At 40.9% G+C, this 23,454-nt stretch overlaps 1 protein-coding gene, 1 long non-coding RNA gene and 1 pseudogene across 2 annotated transcripts in view; 1 reads left to right on the plus strand and 2 right to left on the minus strand.

The window, feature by feature from the left end:
- Positions 1-945: 945 nt before the first annotated feature.
- Positions 946-4,896, minus strand: LOC116563132 (annotated as a pseudogene).
- A 2,834-nt stretch (positions 4,897-7,730) lies between these two features.
- On the plus strand, positions 7,731-13,790 carry LOC116563310. The gene is made up of 3 exons (XR_004274330.1): positions 7,731-8,035; positions 12,072-12,170; positions 13,654-13,790. It is a non-coding gene; the product is annotated as an uncharacterized LOC116563310 (long non-coding RNA).
- The window catches only part of CCDC83 (coiled-coil domain containing 83), a 52,657-nt gene continuing 39,226 nt past the window's right edge, over positions 10,024-23,454 (minus strand). The window contains 5 exon segments of the mRNA XM_032295932.1: positions 10,024-10,712; positions 13,627-13,832; positions 14,359-14,438; positions 17,676-17,774; positions 19,046-19,167. Coding sequence (XP_032151823.1) covers positions 10,551-10,712; positions 13,627-13,832; positions 14,359-14,438; positions 17,676-17,774; positions 19,046-19,167 — 669 coding nt within the window. The 3' untranslated portion in view covers positions 10,024-10,550.

Consider the following 23,454-nt stretch of genomic DNA (forward strand, 5'->3'; position numbering starts at 1 on the left):
GTTTTAGGTCTTACATTTAAGTATTTATTCCATCTTGAGTAAATTTTTGTATAAGGAAGGAGTCCAGTTTCAGTTTTCTGCATATGTCTAGCCAGTCTTCCCAACACCATTCATTAAATAGGGAATCCTTCCCCTATTGCTTGTTTTTGTCAGGTTTGTCAAAGATTAGATGATTGTAGATGTGTGGCATTATTTCTGAGGCCTCTATTCTTTCCATTGCTCTATGTATCTGTTTTGGTACCAGTATAATGCTGTTTTGGTTACTGTAGCCTTGTAGTATAGTTTGAAGTCAGGTAGCATGATGCCTCCAGCGTTGTTCTTTATGCTTAGGCTTGTCTTGGCTATATGGGCTATTTTTCAGTTCCATGTAAAATTTAAGATAGTTTTTCTAATTCTGTGAAGAAAGTCAATGGTAGCTTGATGGGAATAGCATTAAATCTACAAATTACTTTGGGCAGTATGGCCATTTTCGTGATATTGATTCTTTTGAATATGAGCATGAAATGTTTTCCATTTGTTTGGTCTTTTCTCATTTCCTTGAGCAGTAGTTTGTAGTGTTCCTTGAAGAGGTCCTTCACATCCTCTGTAAGTTGTATTCCTAGGTATTTTATTCTCTTTTTAGCAATTGTGAATGGGAGTTCACTCATGATTTGGCTATTATTGGTGTATAGGAATGCTTGTGATTTTTGCACATTGATTTTATACCCTGAGACTTTGCTGAAGTTGCTTATCAGCTTAAGGAGATTTGGGGCTGAGGTGATGGGGTTTTCTAAATTTACAATCATGTCATCTGCAAACAGAGATAATTTAACTTCCTCTCTTCCTATTTGAATACAGTTTCTTTCTCTTGCTTGATTGCCCTGGCCAGAACTTCCAATACTACGTTGAATAGGAGTGGTGAGAGAGGGCATCCTTGTCTTGGAAGCATAGCCATTTTCCTTACAGTCACTTGATATTTTCTTCTGACTCAAATTCGCACTGTGTAGGAAAAATTGCCGCAACTAACAAATTAGGTGGGATTCTTTCCATGTTATGACTGGCTTGCTTTAATCTCATGGTCTGAACTTTCCAAGTGTGAGAGAAAAAGTCAATTTCTGTTTACCTGCTGAAATCAGTGAGTTGCCACATAGGCTGTTTGTGTTGGTTACTAGAAGCTGTTTGATTTGTCCCAATGGAAAGTTTTTTTTTTTTTTTTCCTGAGAAAAATAGAGTTAAATCTTATCTATAACAAGTTTACCATTCTTAATAAAATGGCAACTTCACTCCATTTTGAAGTGTAAGATACACCCATCAAGTACACAAACCTAAGGAGTCCTGCTTGATAAATGTTTACAAAGTGAGCACACCCAGGTCAATAAGAACCCTTCATGTCTCACCCTAGTCATTACCCACCACAAAGATAACCACTGTTTTGACTTCTATCATCATAGATTGGTTGTCTTGTTTTTGAGCTTTATTAGATGGAATCATACTGTAAGTCTGCCTTCTTTCAGTATGACATGTGTAAGATTCACTTATATATTATAGCTACATGTGTCAGTCGTTTATTCTCCTTTATGCTGTGTGATACTCCATAGTGTGACTAAGCACAATTTTACTTTTTTAATTGAGTGCTTAGTAGTGAGAATAACACAATTGACTTATGTGTTTTATTATTGATAGTCGTTGGGGCTGTTTCCAGTTTTTAGCTATTATCATTACAGCTGCTAGGGTCTTGTACATGTCTTCTGGTGAACATAAGCATTCATTTCAGTTGGATATAAAGCCCAAAGTGGAATTGCTGTATCATGTGGTATATATATATATATATGTGTGTGTGTGTGTGTGTATGTACATGTCCAGGTTTAATAAATGCTGGCAAAATATATTTCAGTGTTCACTGTAAGTTACACTCCTGTAACCAATTATATGAAAGTTCGAGGTGCTCTGTATTCTTGTCAATGTTTAGTTTCTTCAACATTTTCCTTTTTTTTAAATTTTTACTTAGATTTTTTGAGACAAAGTCTTGCTCTGTCACCCAGGCTGGAGTGCAATGTCATGATCACAGTACACTGCAGCCTCAACCTCCAGGGCTCAAGCAGTCCTCTCATCTTAGCCTCCCAAGTGGCTGGAACCACATGCACGTGTCATCAAGCCCTGGCTAATTTTTTCATTTTTATTTTTTCTAGAGAGGGGATCTCACTATGTTTCCCAGGATGATCTTAAACTCCTAGGCTCAAGCAATCCTCCCACCTCAACCTTCCAAGTGTTGGGATTACAGGTGTGAGCCACTGCTCCTGGCCTAGTTTTGCTTTTTTAGAAAGAGGGTACCCCTCTGTCACCCAGCCTGGGATACAGTGGCATGATCATAGGTTACTGTAACCTCAAACTCCTGGGCTCAAGCAATCTTCTGCCTCAGCCTCTTGAGTAGCTAAAACAAACTACAGCGCTGGGATTACAGGCGTGAGCCACCGCGCCCAGCTGCACTCAGGTCTTAATCACTTCCAGATGAGTGTTTCCAAAGACGCTGGCTGTGCACTGGGTAGCTCAGACGACCCCAGTGATCAGCGGGTCCATCAGCTTGTTGGGGTTGTCCTTTCAGTACCAGTTGCGCAGGAAGGTTATAACGAAGAAGTGGATGGCCTGGTTCGAGCCCTGCTTCAGCGCGGCGGCCGTGAGGCCCTGGTACGTCTCCTACAGCCCTTGTTCCCCCAAAACTCCCTAACCCGTGGAAGAATCCTCTGTACTTGGTGTTTGGGGAGGGCTGGTCGTGGATGAACTTCACCTTGAGAGTTTCCACGGGGCACACGATCACCACGGCCTCGGCCACGCAGGTGCCCAGGCCTCACATCAGCCCCGCGCGTGCTGTTCAGCAGTCCCTGGTCATCTCGCCTGTGGTTGCTGAGGAACTCGAACATTCCGCCGTGCAGATGGAGCAGTAGAGCAGGGAGCTGAGGCCGCGGTACAGGCCCAGGACGCCAAGGCTGCGGACCGTCGGCCACGCGCAGGGCCTGATGCTCTGGTAACTTGGCCGGTGCGAGCGCTTGCCCAGCTGCCTCTGTGTCTTCACGTATTGGGAGGGGAAGGTGATGCAGATCTCGATGCCGCCCCCGAGGCCGCCTGCCAGGATCGCCTTCCCCAGGTGTGTCGGCTTGGCGTTCCCGCACGCAGGCCTGGCGGCCGCCGTACCACGCAAAACGTGCGGTGCGGCCGTGGCGGGCTGGAGGCGGGGCGCTGAGTGGCGGCTTCCGGTCGGAGCCTAGTGAACTCCGCGCTCAAAATAAATTTTATTTTCTTCTTCTTCTTCTTCTTTTTTTTTGTTGCGGAGTCTCGCTCTGTCGCCCAGGCTGGAGTGCAGTGGCGTGCTCTTGGCTCACTGCAAACTCCGCCTTCCGGGTTCAAGCAATTCTGCTGCCTCAGCCTCCCAAGTAGCTGGGATTACAGGTGCACGCCACCATGCCCGGCAAATTTTCCTATTTTAAAGTAGAGACGGGGTTTCATCATATTGGTCAGGCTGATCTGGAACCCCTGACCTCGTGATCCGCCCATTTCATCAAAATAAACTTTCTAACTTAACTGAGACCTGCCTGAAATTTTCGAGGTTCACAATCTTTAAGGTAACAGCTTAAGATTTTTCAACCTTTCTTCTTTTTAAATACACGAATTTAAAGTTATATATTTCTCTTAATTTAAGCACTACTTTAGCTCGATCCAAAATGTTTTGACATGTCACATTTTTATTATTGTTCAAAATGTTTTCTCATGAATTATTAAAAAGTGTTCTGCTTACCTTCTAATTATTTGGAGTTTTTTTGTTTTGTTTTGTTTTTAAATTCCACAGTGGGCCGGGCATGGTGGCTCACACCTGTAATCCCAGCACTTTGGGAGGCCGAGGCAGGCGAATCACCTGAGGTCAGGAGAGACCAACATGGCCAACATGGTGAAACTCGGTTTCTAATAAAAATACAAAAATTAGCTGGGCGTGGTGGCAGGTGCCTGTAATCCCAGGGGAGGCTGAGACAGGAGAATCACTTGAACCTGGGAGACTGAGTTTGCAGTGAGCAGAGATTGTGCCACTGCCCTCCAGCCTGGGAGACGGAGTGAAACTCTGTCTCGAAAAAATAAAAAATAAAAAAATAAAATTCCATAGTTGTCACAGAACACATTCTATGTGATTACAGTTTTTCGAATATTTATTGTCTTCTTTATGACTTGCATATGTTCTATTTTTGTAAATGTTTCATGTGCACATGAAAGGAATGTGTATTATACAGTTGTTAACATTAATTTGTGTCTAATTTATCACTTCTTGAGAGAAGTGTGGTAAGATCTTCAAGTCTGTATTTTTCTCTTTTTTCTTTTTTATTCTGAAATATATATAACATACAATTTACTGTATCTTTTTTTTACTTTGGTAAACTTTATATATTTTGAGACCATGTTTATTATGTGCATACAAATTTAGTATTGTTATGTCATTCAGATGAACTGGCTAATTTACTATTATATTTTTCTTCATTTTCTTTTTATCTTAATACTTTATGCCTTAAAGTCTACTTTGTCTTATATTAGTTTAGTCACACTACCTTCTTTTTGGTTGATGTTTGCATAGCGTATCTTTTTTTTCTGAGATAGGGCTTTACTTCATCACCTGGACTGGAGTGCAGTGGTATACTTATAGCTTATTGTAGCCACACCCTCCCATGCTCAGGCGATCCTCCCACCTCAGTCTCCTGAGAAGCTGGGATCACAGTCACACTCCACCACTTCGTGCTAATTTTTAAAATTATTATATGTAGAGAAGGGTTCTCCCTATGTTGCCCAGCCTGGTCTCGAACTCCTGGACTCAAGCAGTCCTCTGGTTACAGCTTCCCAAAGTGCTGGGATTACAGACATAAGCCACTGCACCTGGCCCATGGAGTATCTTTTTGGAGTCTGTGACTACTTACTTATTTGTAAACAGACTATTGTCTTCAAGGTTTTAAATTTACAAAAAAACAATGATGGCAAGTACAGTGATCTCATATATGCCACATCCAGTTTGTCTTGTATCTATATTTGTCTTTAGTATGGTACTTTTCACACAATTAACAAACCAATATTGCAGTATACGTTGTTCTTACCTAAAGTCTAGAGCCTGCTCTAGACTTTTTAATATTCACTCCTGCTCTACAACTTGCCCTGGTCTCTCCCTCTACCTTATGCCCCTGGGTCGAATTCTTTCTCCTGAGGAGGCAAGAATTGGGGTTGCTGCAGACCCATACAGACTGGCCACTGCTAACAGCATTATTGTTAGTTTCCATGTGCCAGTTCTTTAGAACTTGAATCTGTATGTTGTTTTTAACTGGTTTTGAGAAACTCAGCCATTATGTGTTCAAATATTTCTTCTTCTTTATCTCTACAACCCCTTTTCCTTGTAGGCCAACCACAGTTATGTATGTTGTACTGCTTAATCCCACATGTTCATTCCCACGGTGTTCTGCTCTTTCTGTTCTTTATTCTTTCTGGAATTGTGTTTGAGTATTTTTGGATGTTGGATATTGACTTGTCCCAAATTTCACTATTCCTGGTTTCTTCCATATCCAGCCTGCCATTAGACCCATTTATTACTTATTGATTTTGTATATTTTTACTTCTACAGTGTCCATTGGGTTCTTTATAGTCTAATGCTCTGTTGAAATTCTTCACATTTTTACTTATTCATCTTTTCCTTGCTTTAACATATTTATAATAATATTCTGTTTTTTATACTTTAAGTTCTGGGGTACATGTGCAGAACATGCTGGTTTGCTGCATAGATATACATGTGCCATGTTGGTTTGCTGCACCCATCAACCTGTCATCTACATTAGGTATTTTTCCTAATGCTATCCCTTCCCTAGCGCCCCACCCCCTGACAGGACCCAGTGTGTGATGCTGTCCTTCCTGTGTCCATGTGTTCTCACTGATCAACTCTCACTGAAGAGTGAGAACATGTGGTGTTTGGCTTTCTGTTCCTGTGTTAGTTTGCTGAGAATGATGGTTTCCAGCTTTCTGTCCTGCAAAGGACATGGACTCATCCCTTTTTAATGGCTGCATAGTATTCCATGGTGTATATGTGCCACATATGCTTTATCCAATCTATCATTGATGGGCTTTTGGGTTGTTTCAAGTCTTTGCTATTGTGAATAGTGCTGCAGTAAACATACGTGTGCATGTGTCTTTGTAACAGAATGATTTATAGTCCTTTGGGTATATAGCCAGTGATGGGATTGCTGAGTCAAATGCTGTTTCTGGTTCTAGATATTTCTGGTTAATAGTCAAATGCTATTTCTGGTTCTTGAGGAATTGCTACACTGTCTTCCACAATGGTTGAACTAATTTACACTCCCACCAACAGTGTAAAAGCATTCCTATTTCTCCACATCCTCTCCAGCATCTGTTGTTTCCTGACTTTTTAATGATTGCTATTCTAACTGGTGTGAGATGGTATCTCATTTTGGTTTTGATTTGCATTTCTCTAATGATCAAGTGATGATGAGCTTTTTAAAATATGTTTGTTGGCCACATAAATGTCTTCTTTTGAGAAGTATCCATTCATATCCTTTGTCCACTTTTTGATGGGGTTGTTTTTTTCTTGTAAATTTGTTTAAGTTCCTTGTAGACTGTGGATGTTAGCCCTTTATCAGATGGATAGATGGCAAAAGTTTTCTCCCATTCTATAGGTTGCCTGTTCACTCTGATGATAATGACGAGAGAGGGCATCCTTGTCTTGTGCTGGTTTTCAAACAATGCTTCCAGCTTTTGCCCATTCAGTATGATACTGGCTGTGGTTTTTCATAAATAGCTCTTATTATTTTGAGATACGTTCCATTAATACCTAGATTATTGAGAGTTTTTAGCATGAAGGAGTGTTGAATTTTATCAAAGGGCTTTTCTGCATCTATTGAGATAATCATGTGGTTTTTGTCATTGGTTCTGTTTAGTGATGGATTATGTTTATTGATTTGCATATGTTGGACCAGCCTTGCATCCCAGGGATGAAGCTGACTTGATCGTGGTGAATAAGCTTTTTGATGTGCTGCTGGATTTGGTTTGCCAGTATTTTAGTGAGGATTTTTGCATTGATGTTTATCAGGGATGTTAACCCGAAATTTCCTTTTTTTGTTGTGTCTCTGCCAGGTTTTGGTATCAGGATGATGCTGGCATCAGAAAATGAGTTAGGGAGGAGTCCTTCTTTTACTATTGTTAGGAATAGTTTCGGAAGGAACGATACCAGCTCCTCTTTGTATGCCTGCTAGAATTCGGCTGTGAATCCGTCTGGTCCTGGGCTTTTTTTGGCTGGTAGGCTATTAATTACTGCCTCAATTTTGGAACTTGTTATTGGTCTATTCAGGGATTCAGCTTCTTCCTGGTTTAGTCTTGGGAGGGTGTACGTGTCCACGAATTTATCAATTTCTTCTAGATTTTCTAGTTTATTTACGTAGAGGTATTTATAGTATTCTTTGTATTTCTGTAGGATCAGTGGTAATATCCCCTTTATCATTTTTTATTATGTCTATTTGATTCTTCTCTTCCTTTTTGTTAGACTGGCTATCGGTCTATGTATTTTGTTAATCTTTAAAAAAAAACTAGCTCCTGGATTTGTTGTTTTTGAAGGGTTTTGTCTCTCTGTCTTTTTCAGTTCTGCTTGATCTTAGTTCTTGTCTTCTGCTAGCCTTTGAATTTATTTGCTCTTGCTTCTCTAGTGCTTTTAATTGTGATGTTAGGGTGTTGATATTAGATCTTTCCTGCTTTCTTCTTTGGGCAGTTAGTGCTATAAATTTCCCTCTAAACACTGTCGTAACTGTGTCCCAGAGATTCTGGTACATTGGGTCTTTGTTCTCATTGGCTCAAAGAACTAATTTATTTCTGCCATAATTTTCCTATTTACCCAGGTGCCGGTCAAGACCAGAGAGTAAAAGAAACCTTCAACAGGCTGGGCATGGTGGTTCAGACCTGTAATCCTAGCACTTTGAGAAGTTGAGCCAAGAAGATCACTTGAGCTCAGGAGTTTAAGACCAGCCTATGTCACATGGTAAGACCCCCCTCATCTCTACAAAAAAATAAAAAATTAGCTGGACATGGTGGTGTGCTCCTGTGGTCTCAGCTATTTGGGAGGCTGAGGTGAGAGGATCCCTTGAACTTGGGAGGCTAAGGCTGCAGTGAGCCATGATCATGCTACTGCATGCCAGCCTAGATGACAGTGAGACCCTGTCTCAAAAAGAAAAGACATCTTTGAAACCTTCGCCTTTGTGAAATTATGCCTGAGGCAGCAAAAGAGGTCTAATTTAATTGACTCCATTTTGCTTCTAACCTCCAAGCTGTTCTTGTTCATTCTTGGGTGGAGGCTGAACTAACTTTGGGAGAAATTTAGTTTATAGTTTAAAACAAAGATAATAATAGCCCTTTTCCAAAGCAGATCTCCTTCTTGCCTAGGGAGTAGATTGCCTTTGTAGGACTAACATTAGCCACAAGATTAGAAATTATGGTTTAGGAGTCATGCAGCTGGAGGCTATAAGATTCTGATCCTCTCTAAATTGCTCCTTGAGCTATTTTGCAGACCCTGCAAATGATAGGTCAGCTGGCACTACCTAGATCAGTAAACTGGCTCATCTGATCTTGTGGCCCCTCCATCTGGGAACTGATTTGGTGCAGGAGGACAGCTTTGACTCTCTATGATTTTATCTTTGACCAATCAGCACTCCCAACTGACTGGCTTCCCGCAACCCACCCGCTATCCTTTCTGCTCCTTGAATGCTCTGGGAAACTGATTTGAGTAATAATAAAACTCTGGTCTCAGGCACAGCCAGCTCTGTGTGAATTACTCTTTCTCTATTGCAATTTCCCTGTCTTGATGAATCAGCTCTGTCTAGGCAGTAGGCAAGGTGTACCCCTTGGGTGTTTACACCTTCAACAATGGCATTTGTCTTATTGTTTTTTTAGAGGCTATGATTGAACATTTTGGGAGAGAATGGGAAGGGTCCAGGGAAGCACTAAACACAGTGGAGATTAAAGTACAGGAGAGGCTGGGTGGTGGCTCATGCCTGTAATCTCAGCACTTTGGGAGGCTGAGGCTTGGTGTTACAGACCTGCAGTCCCAGCTACTTGGGAAGTTGAGGCAGGAGGATTGCTTGAGCCCAGGAGTTTCAGGATGCTGTGAGCTATGATAGTGCCACTGCATGCCAGTCTGGGTGACAGAGTTCTTGGCTCCAAAAATAAAAAATAAAGTACAGGAGAAACTCAAAGCTGTTTACTTGGTGATGGTACTACCACATAGGGAGCATTAGGAAACATGACCAGTGTTTTTGACTTCTACAATGAGAAGTGTTGAGGTAGCAGCATTTGAGATTGAGGGGGCAGCAGTGCTAATATTCTGTGGGCTCAAGACAGTGCTGCACAATTGTCCTTCCATTAAATGCCAATAACATCCCCCATTGATGATTAATTAATCCTTGTAGCACTAAAGATTACAGAAACATGACACATGGTAGTATTATATGGTCTCAAGGATCCAAATGGAATGCTGATGTCACATCCAGATAGTCACAGTGTCCTTGGCTTGTGGTAGGCATGAGAGAAGTGGTATTTGCTTTGGATAGGAACATGGTAGTTTAGATATACCTGGAGGGAGGGAATGCTCCCTCTCAGTGGACTATTTTTATACAATGAATTAACACTCTCAAGTTTGTTGCCAACATTTTTTGTATTCATTATAAACAGGGTGATATGGTTTGGCTGTGTCCCTGCCCAAATCTCATCTTGAATTATAGTTCCCATTATTCCCATATGTCATGGGAGGGACGTGGTGGGATGTAATTGAATCATTAGGGCAAGTTTTCCCATACTGTTCTTGAGGTGGTGAATAAGTCTCACAATATCTGATGGCTTTACAAATGGGAGTTCCCCCACATAAGCTCTCTTTTGCCTGCCAACATGTACAATGTGACTTTGCTCCTCATTTGTCTTCTGCCATGATTGTGAGGCCTCCCTAGCCACGTGGAACTGTAAATTAAACCTCTTTCCTTTATAAATCACCCATTCTCGAGTATGTCTTGATTAGCAGCATGAGAACAGACTAATACACAGGGTTAAACTAAGAAGAATTGACTTGAATTATAAACTGGGTGTCCATCACATTGAGCATCCTCAGAGGGAAAGATGTGTAGACAATGCTATGCAAACCTCTAAGTTTTTCTTAGAAATATTTCTAATGGAACTATTTCATATTGGAATCGCAGATTAATCAGTGGCTTTGTGTGTGTGTGTGTGAGAAAAGGAATGTCAGAGACTACCTTGAACCCACTGTCATACTTCTGAATACTTCAATGTAGAAATACAAAGTGTGCTTCCATTGTGGTCACTCATACCATGCAAGTAAATGAATAGCTGAATACCTGGGACTTTGATTTTAAATGTAATTATGATCTTTAGCAATAACTGCTGGTTTAAAAATGAGCCAAAGTGTAAGTAAAATGGGCAACAGGTAATATACTTCAGTTCCCAAAGAATAGTTATAAGGAAAAGTTGTGTTTCCTTTGCATCTTTCAGCCTTAGAGAAAAGACTTCATCATCTTATAGGTGAGGTGGCTTTCTGGGCTCCTGATATCTTCATAGGGTTTGACTGGAATTTCTTTCTCTTGAAAATGAATTGGCATTTTCTTGCTCTCCACACTCATAAGCTTCACTCCCAGGGGGCCCAAGTTTACATAATCCTATGGTAAACCGACACAAAAAAGAATAAGAGAAGTGATTCAGCAAATTATCACCTTTGATAGAGTAGGCTTTCTTTATTACAGCTGGCCTTTATCTGACAGACTTCATTGCCTACTAATTGCTTGATGCTGTATAACACAGGAAATATGAGAACCACTATAAATGGGAAAAAAACAAAACACTCGGTAAACTTATATACCCTGTGGGGCATACATAGTAGGCAAGATCTCCCAAAAAGCAGGCAGCAAGGCTGGCAAGCTTGTCTCATAGTGGGTTAATGGGGGAGGGATGCTGTCTATAGTTAGTGCCAAACTAACTGTAGTCTGTGAAAGGAAAATAAAAACATGGGACCCCAATTCACTTTGCAAAAAGGAAAAAATTAAGCCGCAAGCTGAGTCATGTAAGCGACTGCCCTTCTTTTTGTTCGTAAGCAGATAGCTGCAGATAAAAGGTTTAATATATCCACAGGTAGCTACTCTACGTGCACCTGATCTTTTGTAAAGTGTGAGGTGAGTACATAATTGACTGTTCCCTACCTGCTCCTTTTCTCTTGCAGCATGTAGATGACCGTACCCTCCTGCTTTCCCCTCCAGCCCACTTTTTTCCTTTAAATACTGAAGGCCTCCAAGTCATCTTTGGAGAAAGGCACAGACCACACACTGCTTCTGTGATTTCATGTTTTTTTCTTCTAGGTATTGTCCTTAACATTGGCAAAATCAACTTCTAAATTGATTGAGACCTGTCTCAGATACCTTTTGGTTTACAAGTCTGAGCTATCAAAAAACAGAAGTCTAACTGATAAGAAATCCCATAGCCAACCCAAAACTGGGTGGACAAGAGTTCACACCCTACCCAATGTCCCTTCCTCTGGGAAGTCTCCCCTGTCATAACTCTTGCTTTTTAATTTGTTCTACACGACTCCTTAGCAAACCTTTTCCAAGTGTTCACTGTATGCCAGCCCTGTGTCAAGTTCTAGGGTGCAATGATAAGCTCACAGACTGATTGGGGACATAGGTACATATGGTCTGTTTACTCTCAAATGGTAGTTGTTGATTTTCTTACCTGTCTTCTACAAGTCTGTAAGTGATTTGGGGGTAAGGCTGCTGTATAGGCATCTTGGAGAGTTCATTTCTTGCTATTCTCTCCCTTAAAGGCGCAAGCATTTAACACGGACCTGGCATGTTGTGGGACTCTCAATAAATATTTGTTTGAATTTAGAAGAAGCAAAGAATGAAAAAGGAAGGTGATGTCTTATTTCTCAAAATATATATAATTCTATTTAGCTTTCAAAATATGCAGCTGTGATAAATGCAAGACTGGAGAAAAGTAAGTTGATGGAGATCTATCACATATTTCAGAATCACTGGGAGGAGGATTCTCAAGTAATAAACCATGGCCATGGCAGTTTGACGACATTGGAAACTTGCATGGAAGAACATCTTTCATTCAACCAAATGGTATGCAATTTGGGGATTTTGGAGACAACTGTCCACTAGCCTGAGATTATCATGATATCCAGGAGTCATGATTCTAAGATACTCTTGGAGGTGTTTCAGTGTTAGAGGAACTAGAACTTTAGTCTTTAAATCTTCACTTGTTGGCAGCAGAATTGAATTGTAGTTAGTTAAAATGGTTTGTGTTGGTTTATTCAGTTTCTTCTGCTTTCTTACATCATTTTTTTCACTACCAGACTTTAAATTCTAGGAGAACTTTTAAAGTACCAAGAAGGAAAATAACAAGGGATGGCTGTGGGAGTAACTGGAATGGACTAGAAAGAAGTTTTAAAATTAAAAGGCTTAAAACTCAAGGTTTTAACGAATGGTATATGTGGCAATTTGTGCTTTCCAAAGATAGCCTAATTCCTATCATATTCCAAGTGTTTCTTTTACAATGTGATGCTGACCTTCCTCCATCAAGATGCAGGAACTATGTTCCTTCCCCTTGGATGGAACTTTGTAACTGGATCAACCAGTAGAATATGATGGAAGTGACAGTGTATGATTTCCAAGGCTAAGACATACAAACTACTGCTTTCTTTCTTTCTTTTTTTTTTTTTTTTTTTGAGATGGAGTCTTATTCTGTCCCCCAGGCTGTATGCAGTGGTGCAGTCTCTGCTCACTGTAACCTCTGCCTCCCGGATCCAAGCGATTCTCCTGCCTCAGCCTTCCAACTATCTGGGATTACAGGCACGCACCACGATGCCCAGCTAATTTTTGTGTTTTTGGTAGAGATGAGGTTTCACCATGTTGGCCAGGCTGGTCTTGAACTCCCGACCTCAGGTGACCCACCCACCTTAGCCTCCCAAAATGCTAGGATTACAGACATGAGCCACCACGGCCAAATTGCTGCTTTCATCTTGGTCTCTAGGATTGTTTGATCTGGGAAAAGACACACTATAACAAAGGAAATTCAAAACATCCTATGGGGAGGCACATGTAAAGAAGAAGTGAGGCTCTCAGTTTAGCCAGCATCAACATGCCATGAATAAACCACCTTGGAAGTGAAGACACCTGCCCCAATCAAGCCTTCAGATGAGTGCAGACCTAGCCAACATATGGTTGCAACTGAGAGTCCACCAAGTGAGAACTGTTGAGTGGAGCCCTTCCTGAATTTCTAACCAACAGAGCCCCAAGAGAGAATACATAATTGTTGTCCTAAGCCACTAGGTTTTAGGGATTGTTATGTAGCATTAGATAGCTTACTTTGTATACTAGTAATGGAGGCCTATAAAGGAATATAGATAGCAAATTGGGCAAGAGTAGGAGTGAAAATAGTATTCAAATGAGAGATGTGAATGGTGGGTCAATTTTACTAATAATTGTAAATGGAATTTACGCTATGCACACGTTAGGTTTCTCAATTAATGAAACAGCATTGTCTTGGTAGTCAAAGTTATGTTCTTATGAATCTTACCTTGAAATCCTTCTCATCCTCATATAGTAAGTACTTCACATCCGTGTCCCCAGACTCTGTGCACGAGCCTTCCTCTTCAGCTGTCTTCACATACTGGAGATCCGTGATGCTCGTTTCATGACTAAGAGGTAAGGTCCTGATCTCATCTGATGAGTGCATCATGTTTCCACTTTCTGCTTTGATGGGTTGCAGTTCCGACTTCTCTTCTTGGATGAATACAAAGGAATTAATTGTGTATGCGTTTTTGATCATATAAAAATACAATACATACTTTGTCACATTTTTAATTGGATGGAACTTGGAGAATTGCAAATGTAGAATTTATGTGTTAAAGTAAGAGAGAGTCCCATTTGTAGAAATTCTAAGTCGTATTACTTTCTGTTAGCTAATAAGTTACAGTAATTATATGGGTGTCTATGTATATGTTGTCATTTTGGTTAGCTAAATAGGGCCCTAAACCTTGCCAGTGTAGACAACAGACCATCCCTCATCCCTTTTCGCCAGTATTTATTTAATTTACTGTGAAACATGGTGACCTTCATTTGAAAGTGGGACTACAGAGAGGAGATAGATTAGGACAAGCCCTGCAAGAGGAGAAATTTAGAGGAGCTGGCAGGTATCTACTCCCTGAATAGCTTTTGTATGTGGGCACCTGCTCACAATAGGTAAGTGTTTTTAAAATTGAAAACAAGAGTTTGAAAAAATATCATCACCGTTGCAATAAAATAATACCTATATGTGTTTCTGGCAATTCCAAAGGCATTTCTTCAGGTGGCACTTCTAGTCCAGCAGCTTGGGTAAGATATAGTCGTCTAAAAGAACAAATAAGAAAACTGGTCTGTCAGTCAATATATATTGCATTGCATGCTTACTAGGGTGTATCTCTCTACTAGGTGCTAGAGAAATGAGACATAATTTCTACCCTGAGGAGCATAAAGCCCAGTAGGGTGGCAGGTAGCCTAACAGCATTTTTTTTTTTTTTGAGACGGAGTTTTGCTCTTGTTACTCAGGCTGGAGTGCAATGGTGCGATCTCGGCTCACCGCAACCTCCGCCTCCTGGGTTCAGGCAATTCTCCTGCCTCAGCCTCCTGAGTAGCTGGGATTACAGGCACGCGCCACCATGCCCAGCCAATTTTTTGTAGTTTTTAGTAGAGACGGGGTTTCACCGTGTTGACCAGGATGGTCTCGATCTCTTGACCTCGTGATTCACCCGCCTCGGCCTCCCAAAGTGCTGGGATTACAGGCGTGAGCCACCACGCCCGGCCGGGCCTAACAGCATTTTAAAGTCACTGTATGCTAATTACCAGGATGGGTAATTAGCACAGTGTGAGAATGCTGGGACGCAGAAGCAGCAGCACCTGAGTCAGCCTTAGGATGAAGGAAAGTTTTCCTGGATGAAACCTGAGCCTAGTCTTTGATATGGTTTAGCTGGGTGCCACCCAAATCCCATCTTAAACTCTAGTTCCCATAATCCTCACATGTTGTGGGAGGGATATACAGTCTTGAACCTGAAGGTGCTTGCCAGGGAAGAGCTAGGGGTGAGAGAAGGGTATTCCAAATAAGGGAATAACACAAAGTTCAAAAGATGAGCGTGAGCATGGTGCCAGTCAGGTCATTGTAGCATTTCAGGTGCAGAATGATAGTGGCCTGAAAGACATGGTTTTGAGATGAAGAGATAAGGAGAAAGCGAGCAGTAGGAATCCAAGATGCCATCTAGGTCCTGGCTTTCACTTAGTGGTGTGCTTCAGCTACAAGCCCAGTGAATTGATGTCCACATGCTGTTGTAGCTCTCTGTACATGGTTTAATTCTGTGCTTTCATTTTTAGAATGTAATTGAATCATGGGGGTGGTTACCTCCATGCTGTTTTCATTTTAGTGCGTGAGTTGTCATGAGATCTGATGGTTTTATAGGGGGCTTTTCCCCAACCTTTGCTCTGCACTTCTTCCTGCTGCCAAGTGAAGAAGGTTGTGTTTCCTTCCCCTTCTGCCATGATTCTAAGTTTCCTGAGGCCTCCCCAGCCTAGTGGAACTGTGAGTCAAACCTCTTTCCTTTCTAAATTATCCAGTCTCGGGCTGTTCTTTATAGCAGCGTGAGAATGGACTATATAGTCTTGAACCTGAAGGTGCTTGCCAGGGAAGAGCTAGGGGTGAGAGAAGGGTATTCCAAATAAGGGAATAACACAAAGTTCAAAAGATGAGTGTGAGCATGGTGCCAGTCAGGTCATTGTAGTATTTCAGGTGCGGAATGATAGTGGCCTGAAAGACATGGTTTTGAGATGAAGAGAGAAGGAGAAAGCGAGCAGTAGGAATCCAAGATGCCATCTAGGTCCTGGCTTTCACTTAGTGGTGTGCTTCAGCTACAAGCCCAGTGAATTGATGTCCACATACTGTTGTAGCTCTCTGTACATGGCTTAATTCTGTGCTTTCATTTTTAGAATGTCCGTTGAATTTTCAGTCAGAAAATATAATGCCTTGAAAACTGTGTATGGCATTTCCATGAGGTTTACCTGAAGATAGCATGAAGTAATTGAACTCTTGCAGATGTGCAAACAACCTTTCATGCTTGGAAGCTAAGCAACCAAAGTGAATCCCCTAAATTAGAGGCTGTTAGTTATTTAAAGAACATGAATAAAGTGTTATCCAGATGGTAATGGCTCCAGCAAACACTGTAACTACATGCAATATTTACACCTACGAAACCTAAAAACTTTAGTTACAGTAAGTATAGTAAAAGTATCTTAGTAAAGGTAAGTTTCACATGTAGCTGTGGTCTGCAGGGAGACATGTCTGAGGCTATAGAATTCTTTTTTTTCCTAGTTTTACCATTGTGAACAATTAAGATCTTTCTAAAGGCCATAACCTTCAGGAATCTAGCTTTTTCTATTAATTGCTAGTTTGCTGTCATTTCTGTACTACTACAGGGTAGCAACACTTGATACTTAATGATTTGGAAAATAGTTTAAAAGATGTTATTGTGGTAAGCTAGTGTAAGATTTATAGGTATTGACCCACTTAGCCTCAGCTATGTGGCGCTGGAGTCCCAGGCAGTCACCTCTGGCTGACAGTTGCCTCATTTGTTTGCCCCAGTGTGTCAAACAAATCCTATAACATTCTATGTGAGTTGCGATGGAAAAAAGTTTGAGTACCTTTGCATAGGAAATTTGGTAACTCCATTAACCACATATCCCATTCCTCATCCAACTTGGAAATAGAACGTCTTCTATGTCCACTGGGGACTGTTCATGTCTATTTCTTATCATCCTACTAGTATTATACAAAACTTAATTCTCAACAAAGAGATGGAGGGGGCAGTTACCATAAAAATATAATATGTATAATATTTCTTTGGCTTGGAAATGGGTATAGTAAAAGCTCCTGAGTACTCTCAGGTTATCTTTCTGCATAAGAAGTCTAGTAGATAATTGAGGGGTTTCATATTTTCCTGTTTCTTTATGCAGTTCTTTCTAAAATGTCCAAAACAGTTGCCTCAAGGAGTTTACAATCTAGCAAAGAAGCAGACATTAAATAAGTAATCAAAAGTTCAAGGTGCTGTGGAATCGTATAGCAAGGACACATTTATCAGTTCCTATAAATGTCAGCCATTGCTGTTTCTTTTCCCTTGAAAAGATTTTGATTTCATTTCTTCCAACTCTGAAGCTAGACTAGGCACTCCATTCCTCTCAGTAAGGAAAACCAACCCCTAAAGCACTGATGAACAATGTGGATTTTACTGACTTTTGAGGGGAAGCGTGAGTATGAGGTTACATTACATACTGCACAGTAAACAACTAAATTAAAATCCCCATTAAAAGTTTCTTAATCTCCCATTCTGTTCTTGCCAACTCCCCCCTGGCCAGTGAAATAATTCCCTTTTTTTTAGAATTATTAGCACTTTATAACCACCATGTCAGAACAAATGTACCAGACCAAGCTGATCCATGTAGAGACATGGGGCTGGCCGCTTAGAGAGTAGCTCTTTCCTAAAGTTTAGCCAGTTCAGAAAAGAGGGCAGTGGACAGCAGGTATAGCAGTAGTTAGAAGCCACACACCAGCAATGCCTGGCAGAGATTAGACATAATGCCAAAGGCATCAGCAGCAGCAGCAGATAATGAGGATTAGAGGTGGGACAGGAATGTAGCACTGGAGACCTGATAACAGAGAGGAGGGCTGGCAAAAGCAAGCATTGCCTACTGGGCGACAGTGAGCACCTACCCCCTATAGGCCCTCTAGGGCATCAGCTCAAAAGACTGGAAGTACAGGAGTTCAGTAATCAATCCTCATTCAGCCTTCCCTCATCTATATTGGTATCGACTCTATCTGAAGCACACAAATAATTATGCAAAGGGGGCAGATGGCCTCTTTCTCTATCCTGCCCCACCCAGCGTATCTTTTAATTTCTCTAATCTTGTATCTGACACCTATCATTTAGCCTGGCAAACAAAGAACCCATAACTTTTCTGTATCCACCTTTCTTGGAAAATGATAGAAAGTTTATAAATAACAAATACATGATCATGTCTCAAATAGTATGTTTCCATGTCTCACAAACAATAGGATCTACTTGTGTGGAAAATTGTTCCTGGCTCTTCCACCAGGTTCAACTTAACATCTGCTTTAATGCCTAGACTAGACATTTCTCTCCTATACTTGCACACATTTCTGTGACTTCCCCTCTCTTCCTAAACATACTACTATTTAGATTATTTTTTTGTGTTGACTACTTGTCTAAATAATGAGTGCCATTTTTAATTTTAATTTTATATTCAAAGGCCCTAGGTTTCTGTCAAGCTTAATAAAATTAAGACTTTTTTTTTGTCAAATAAGGAAAACTTCTAACCAAAAATATAAAACTGTAAATACCACTTGGTTTCTTGTGTGCAAGAACAAATGTGACTTGGAATGCCAAGCTCTTTTCTTGGCCTATGGAGTAGTTCTGACTCTTTCAACCAAAAGAATTAATTCTAGAATCCACAGGAACCCAGATAACCTCCACGAAACTTCGAGAAAGTGGATCAGCTAATCCTGTGTGCTAATGCTTTACCTCCTCCATATTCTGCTGTACTGTTATGTATTTATTTTCATGACCGTTCCCCACGCTGGCCTGGAGGTTCCTGAAGGTTGGCAGTTATGATGTTCACATTATGTGCTGGCTATTGTGACTACAGTGCATTGCAAAAAAAAAAAAAAAAAAAAACACCAAGCAAAGTTTACACTGTACCAGTGATCAATAGTAATAATCCTATACCTTCATCATGACCATTTTGTATGTCCCTTTCTTTTTGGACTACTGCAATCTGGCTGGAGCATTGAAGAATTAAATCATCTTTTTTTTTTTTTAATTTTAAAAACTACTTTTTACAGATACAAACGTTTACAAAATACTTTATATATATTACATATATATATAAATAATTTTCACCTGGGTATTTTGAGATCCACAAGTCTACAGTTGAATAATTGATCAATAAGCACCAAATTTTCTTCTTCCAGTTTATGAATAGCATTTTCTAATTCTTCAACTTCCTTTCTGTGAATTGCAACCTGTTCTCAGAGGAGAGAATGAATGTTGGTACTTACTGATTTAGTTCTATTAAGTTTTCTTTTCTTTTCTTTTTTTGAGACAGAGTTTCACTTTTGTCACCCAGGCTGGAGTGCAGTGGTGCAATATCAGCTCACTGCAACCTCCACCTCCCGGGTTCAAGCGATTCTCCTGCTTCAGCCTCCTGAGTAGCCGGGATTACAGGCATGTGCCACCACGTCTAGCTAATTTTGTATTTTTAGTAGAGACAGGGTTTCTCCATGTGGCCATGGTTGGTCTTGAACTTCTGACCTCAGGTGATCCACCCACCTCGGCCTCCCAAAGTACTAGGATTACAGGTGTGAGCCACCATGCCCAGCCAAGTTCTATTAAGTTTACTATAATAAACTCAACTTCTAAAAGTGCATTTGCCTGAGGGGAAGACCTATTATGTACTTTGTCCTTCCTCTCTAAAAAGGAATAGGTGGAAATCTTTTTTAGATCATCAGCAGAACTTGTCTGAATAGTTAGGTAGTTATTACAGAATAGCAGGAATTGTCCTTTTCTACCCTTCAAAAACACTGCTGGACTTATATATGAGCCAGAGACAGAGATAACTGAGAAAATATGGGTGATGAATTTAGCAATAGGGCATATTAGTAGCTAAGTTAGGATGTATCTAAGGGTAATTATAAACTATACAATGAAAACCAATAACACTGGAAAAATGCTATTTATCGATAGTTTTTTAAAAGAGAAGCACAGGCCTAGCAGTCCTTCTGTCAGCCTCTGGAGTACAATGATGTTCTCCCCGAGTGCTAGGTAGTTCTGAGAACTGTTAGGTAGATGAAATATTGGCTGTCCATTCGTTCATTTCATTCAGTTGTATTGTATGCCTATCATGTGGCAGAAATGATATTACACTTTGGGAACAAAGGTTCAGCAATATGTAGTAACCTTCAAGGATCTTGTAGCCTAGTGGGAAAAATGGTGATGAAAACAGAAAATAGAATGATAATAACCAAAATGGAAGCCATCCAGGTGCTATGGGAGGAGAGAGGTTCACCTTACTTCTGTCAGTTGTTGGGGATAAGGGAGCATTAATAGAAGAGATGACAGCTAATCTGGATCCTGAAAGCTAAGCAGGGACTCCCTAGGCAGACATAGGAGGCTGTGCCCAGGCAGAAGAGAGCACATGTGCAAAGGCACGATCATTTTGATGTGGACAGATACAAAATAAGAATAGGGAGAAGCAAGAGAGGAACTGGAAAATTAAGGAAGAGCCAAATAATGCTAAAGAGTTTGGTTTTTATCCTGTTGGTGATAGAAGGTCATTGATAAACATAGCAAATTTAGTTGATGTTTACTGAAAAAGTGGACTAACTTTGGTACATCAATTGGGCTTGTAAAAAAGAAGAAAAATAATGTGGTTAATTCAAATAGGAACAAATGTCCTGGTTCTGTTGATAGAGCTCTCATCTGTGGTGTATTTTGTTGAGAGGCTGAGACAGGACAATCACTTGAACTCGGTAAGTGGAGATGGCAGTGAGCTAACATCACGCCACTGCACTCCAGCCTGGGCAACAGAGTGAGACTCTGTGTCAGAAAAAAACAGTGTATTTTGATAACTTTTGTCCAAAAAGGGCTTGATAGTGGAAAGAGTATATAGAAGAACGTTACTAGATAGAACCTCCAAACCCATCTCTCCACCACCCAAAGCAGCATGAACTACACAGGTGCCGGATCCGAAGGCGCTAATGGGGATAGATCAGAACAATAGGAGAATTAGAAGCTAGAGCATAAAATAGAAAGAGGTAGGCTGGTAGGAATAATGGTAATATAAACTGGAGGAAGTAAGAAAAGTCCCAAGGGAATACGATGAAACAAAAAAGGCACAGGAGTTTAGATTCAGTATCTCTTGTCAGGAGCTGCCAAGAGTGTAACTGAGATGGGTACTCAGAAGGAGATGACTAACATTTTCTGCTTTGTCACTGAGATTTAATTGTATTTTGGAATCTTAAGGTATTCAGTATGTTACCACATGCATATCTCTATTACATCACCATTTATTATATGCGTGAATTCTTAGCAAATAACACAAAAAACAAAAATTAAAAAATAATTAGCTTGGTGTGGCAGTGTCCACCTGTAGTACCCACTACTTGGAAGACTGAGGCAGGAGGATCACTTGACTCCCGAAGTTCAGTGTTACAGTGAGCTATGATTGTACCACTATACTTCAGCCTGGGTGACAGAGTGAGACCCTTTCTCAAAAACAAAAACAAAAAAACCCCAAAGCATGAGACAATGAGACAGGGCTTGCTCTGTCACCCAGGCTGGAGTGCAGGGTCCCATCCCAGCTTACTTCAACTTCAAACTCCTAGGGCTTGGGTGATCTCCTGCTTCAGCCTCCTGAGTAGTGGGAACTACAGGTGCGCCACCACACCTGGATAAATTTTTTTTTTTTTTGGTATTTTTTGTAGAGATGGAATTTCATCATGTTGCCCAGGTTGGTCTTAAACTCCTGGGCTTCAAGCAAGCTGCTTGCCTTGGCCTCCCAAAGTGCTGGGATTACAGGCGTGAGCCACCCAGCCATGAATTCTTATTTATTTATTTATTTATTTTTGCTCTGTCATCCAGGCTGGAATGCAGTGGCATGATCTCAGCTCACCACAGCCTCTGCCTCCTGGGTTCAATCAATTCTCTTGCCTCAGCCTCACAGCACCTTCCATAGGCACCCGCCATGACACCCAGCTAATTTTTTTTAAAAAATTTTTAGTAGAGATGGGGTTTTATCATGTTGGCCAGGCTGGTCTTGAGCTCCTGAACTCAAGTGATCGGCCCATCTTGGCCTCCCAAAGTGCTGGGATTATAGGCATGAGCCACCATGTCCAGCCATAAATTCTTTTTTGTTGTTGTTGTTGTTGACATGGATAAAGCTGAACATAAATTCTTATTATGGCCAAGGTTCAGAGCTAGAGGTAGAAAGATGCAAGGGTGAATAAGGCATGGCTCCTTCCCTCAAGAGAATTTATAATCCAGCAATTAAAACCACAGATAATTATAATATAAAGCAATACCATTGCCATGGAAAAGGCTCAAATATTGCTGGTGGCTTGAAGTTAGAAAGAAAGGCTATATTTAACTCATTAATAAGAACTACATGTAGCTGAAGTACATTCTCTCAAAAGGCAGTGAGCTTTGTTTCATAGATAGCATTTAAGCACAGGTTAGGTGGCTACTGTGTATGTAAAGGGTTCAAGTAGAAGGGTAGATTGGGCTAGATAAGCTTAAGGTACTGCTGTCCTCATAAGCCGGAAACAGGCTACTAAGAAATAGAGTTCAACGACTCTCTGTTACTTGCTAGAGAGAGCTCAAACTTCTCTGCATGGTGCACAATGTGGGCCACACCTCCTTCTCCATTAATTATGATAGATGTACCATACAATGTAAGATGTCAGTAATAGAGAAAACTGGGTGTGGCATATAGGAGAACTCTCTTTGTATCCTTGTAATAATTCTGTAAATTTAAAACTTATTTTAAAGAAGCAGTCAAGGGCAAAACCCCTTTCATGCTCCCTGCCATCTCTGAACTGACTGGCAAGTCAGCCATTGAATGATTTTATGCAGAAGATTGACATGACCATGTTTTATTTATTTATTTTTAAATTTGATTTATTTTTTTAGACAGAGTCTCACTGTGTTACCCAAGCTGGAGTGCAATCGCACGATCTTGGCTCACTGCAACCTCTGCCTCCTAGGCTCAAGCGATCCTCCTGCCTCAGCCTCCCAAGTAGCTGGAACTACATACAGGTTTATGTTTTAGAAAGATGACTCTGAGGCAGGGTGAAGGAGAAAGGGAAAGGTTCCATTCTAGGCAGGGAGGAAAACCAGATAAGACACAAGTGAAAGATCTGGGGGAGAGGTAATAAGGCCTGAACTAGGACGATGACAGAGAAGGAGAGGTGGTCAAAGTAGAAGTGATGGGACTTGGAGTGATGGGACTCTGAATGTGAGAAGTGAAAAGAACATTTCTAAAATAGTTGGCACTTCAGCCAGGGGTGGTAGCTCACCGCCTGTAATCCTAGCACTTTTGGAGGCTGAGGCTGGTGGATCACTTGAGGTCAGGAGTTCGAGACTTGCCTGGCCAACATGGTGAAAACCCGTCTGTACTAAAAATACCAAAAAAATTAGACGTGGCATGGTGGCATGTGCCTGTAATCCCTGGAACTACATTTTTCTTTCCCTGCCAAATGTTTTCACAAGAAGTGTTTAAACTTGGGAGATGGAGGTTGCAGCGGGGCCGAGAT

The sequence above is a fragment of the Sapajus apella genome, unplaced genomic scaffold (assembly GCF_009761245.1).
Source record: "Sapajus apella isolate SASKATOON/1434 unplaced genomic scaffold, GSC_monkey_1.0 scaffold34, whole genome shotgun sequence".
Classification (NCBI taxonomy): Eukaryota; Metazoa; Chordata; class Mammalia; order Primates; family Cebidae; genus Sapajus; species Sapajus apella.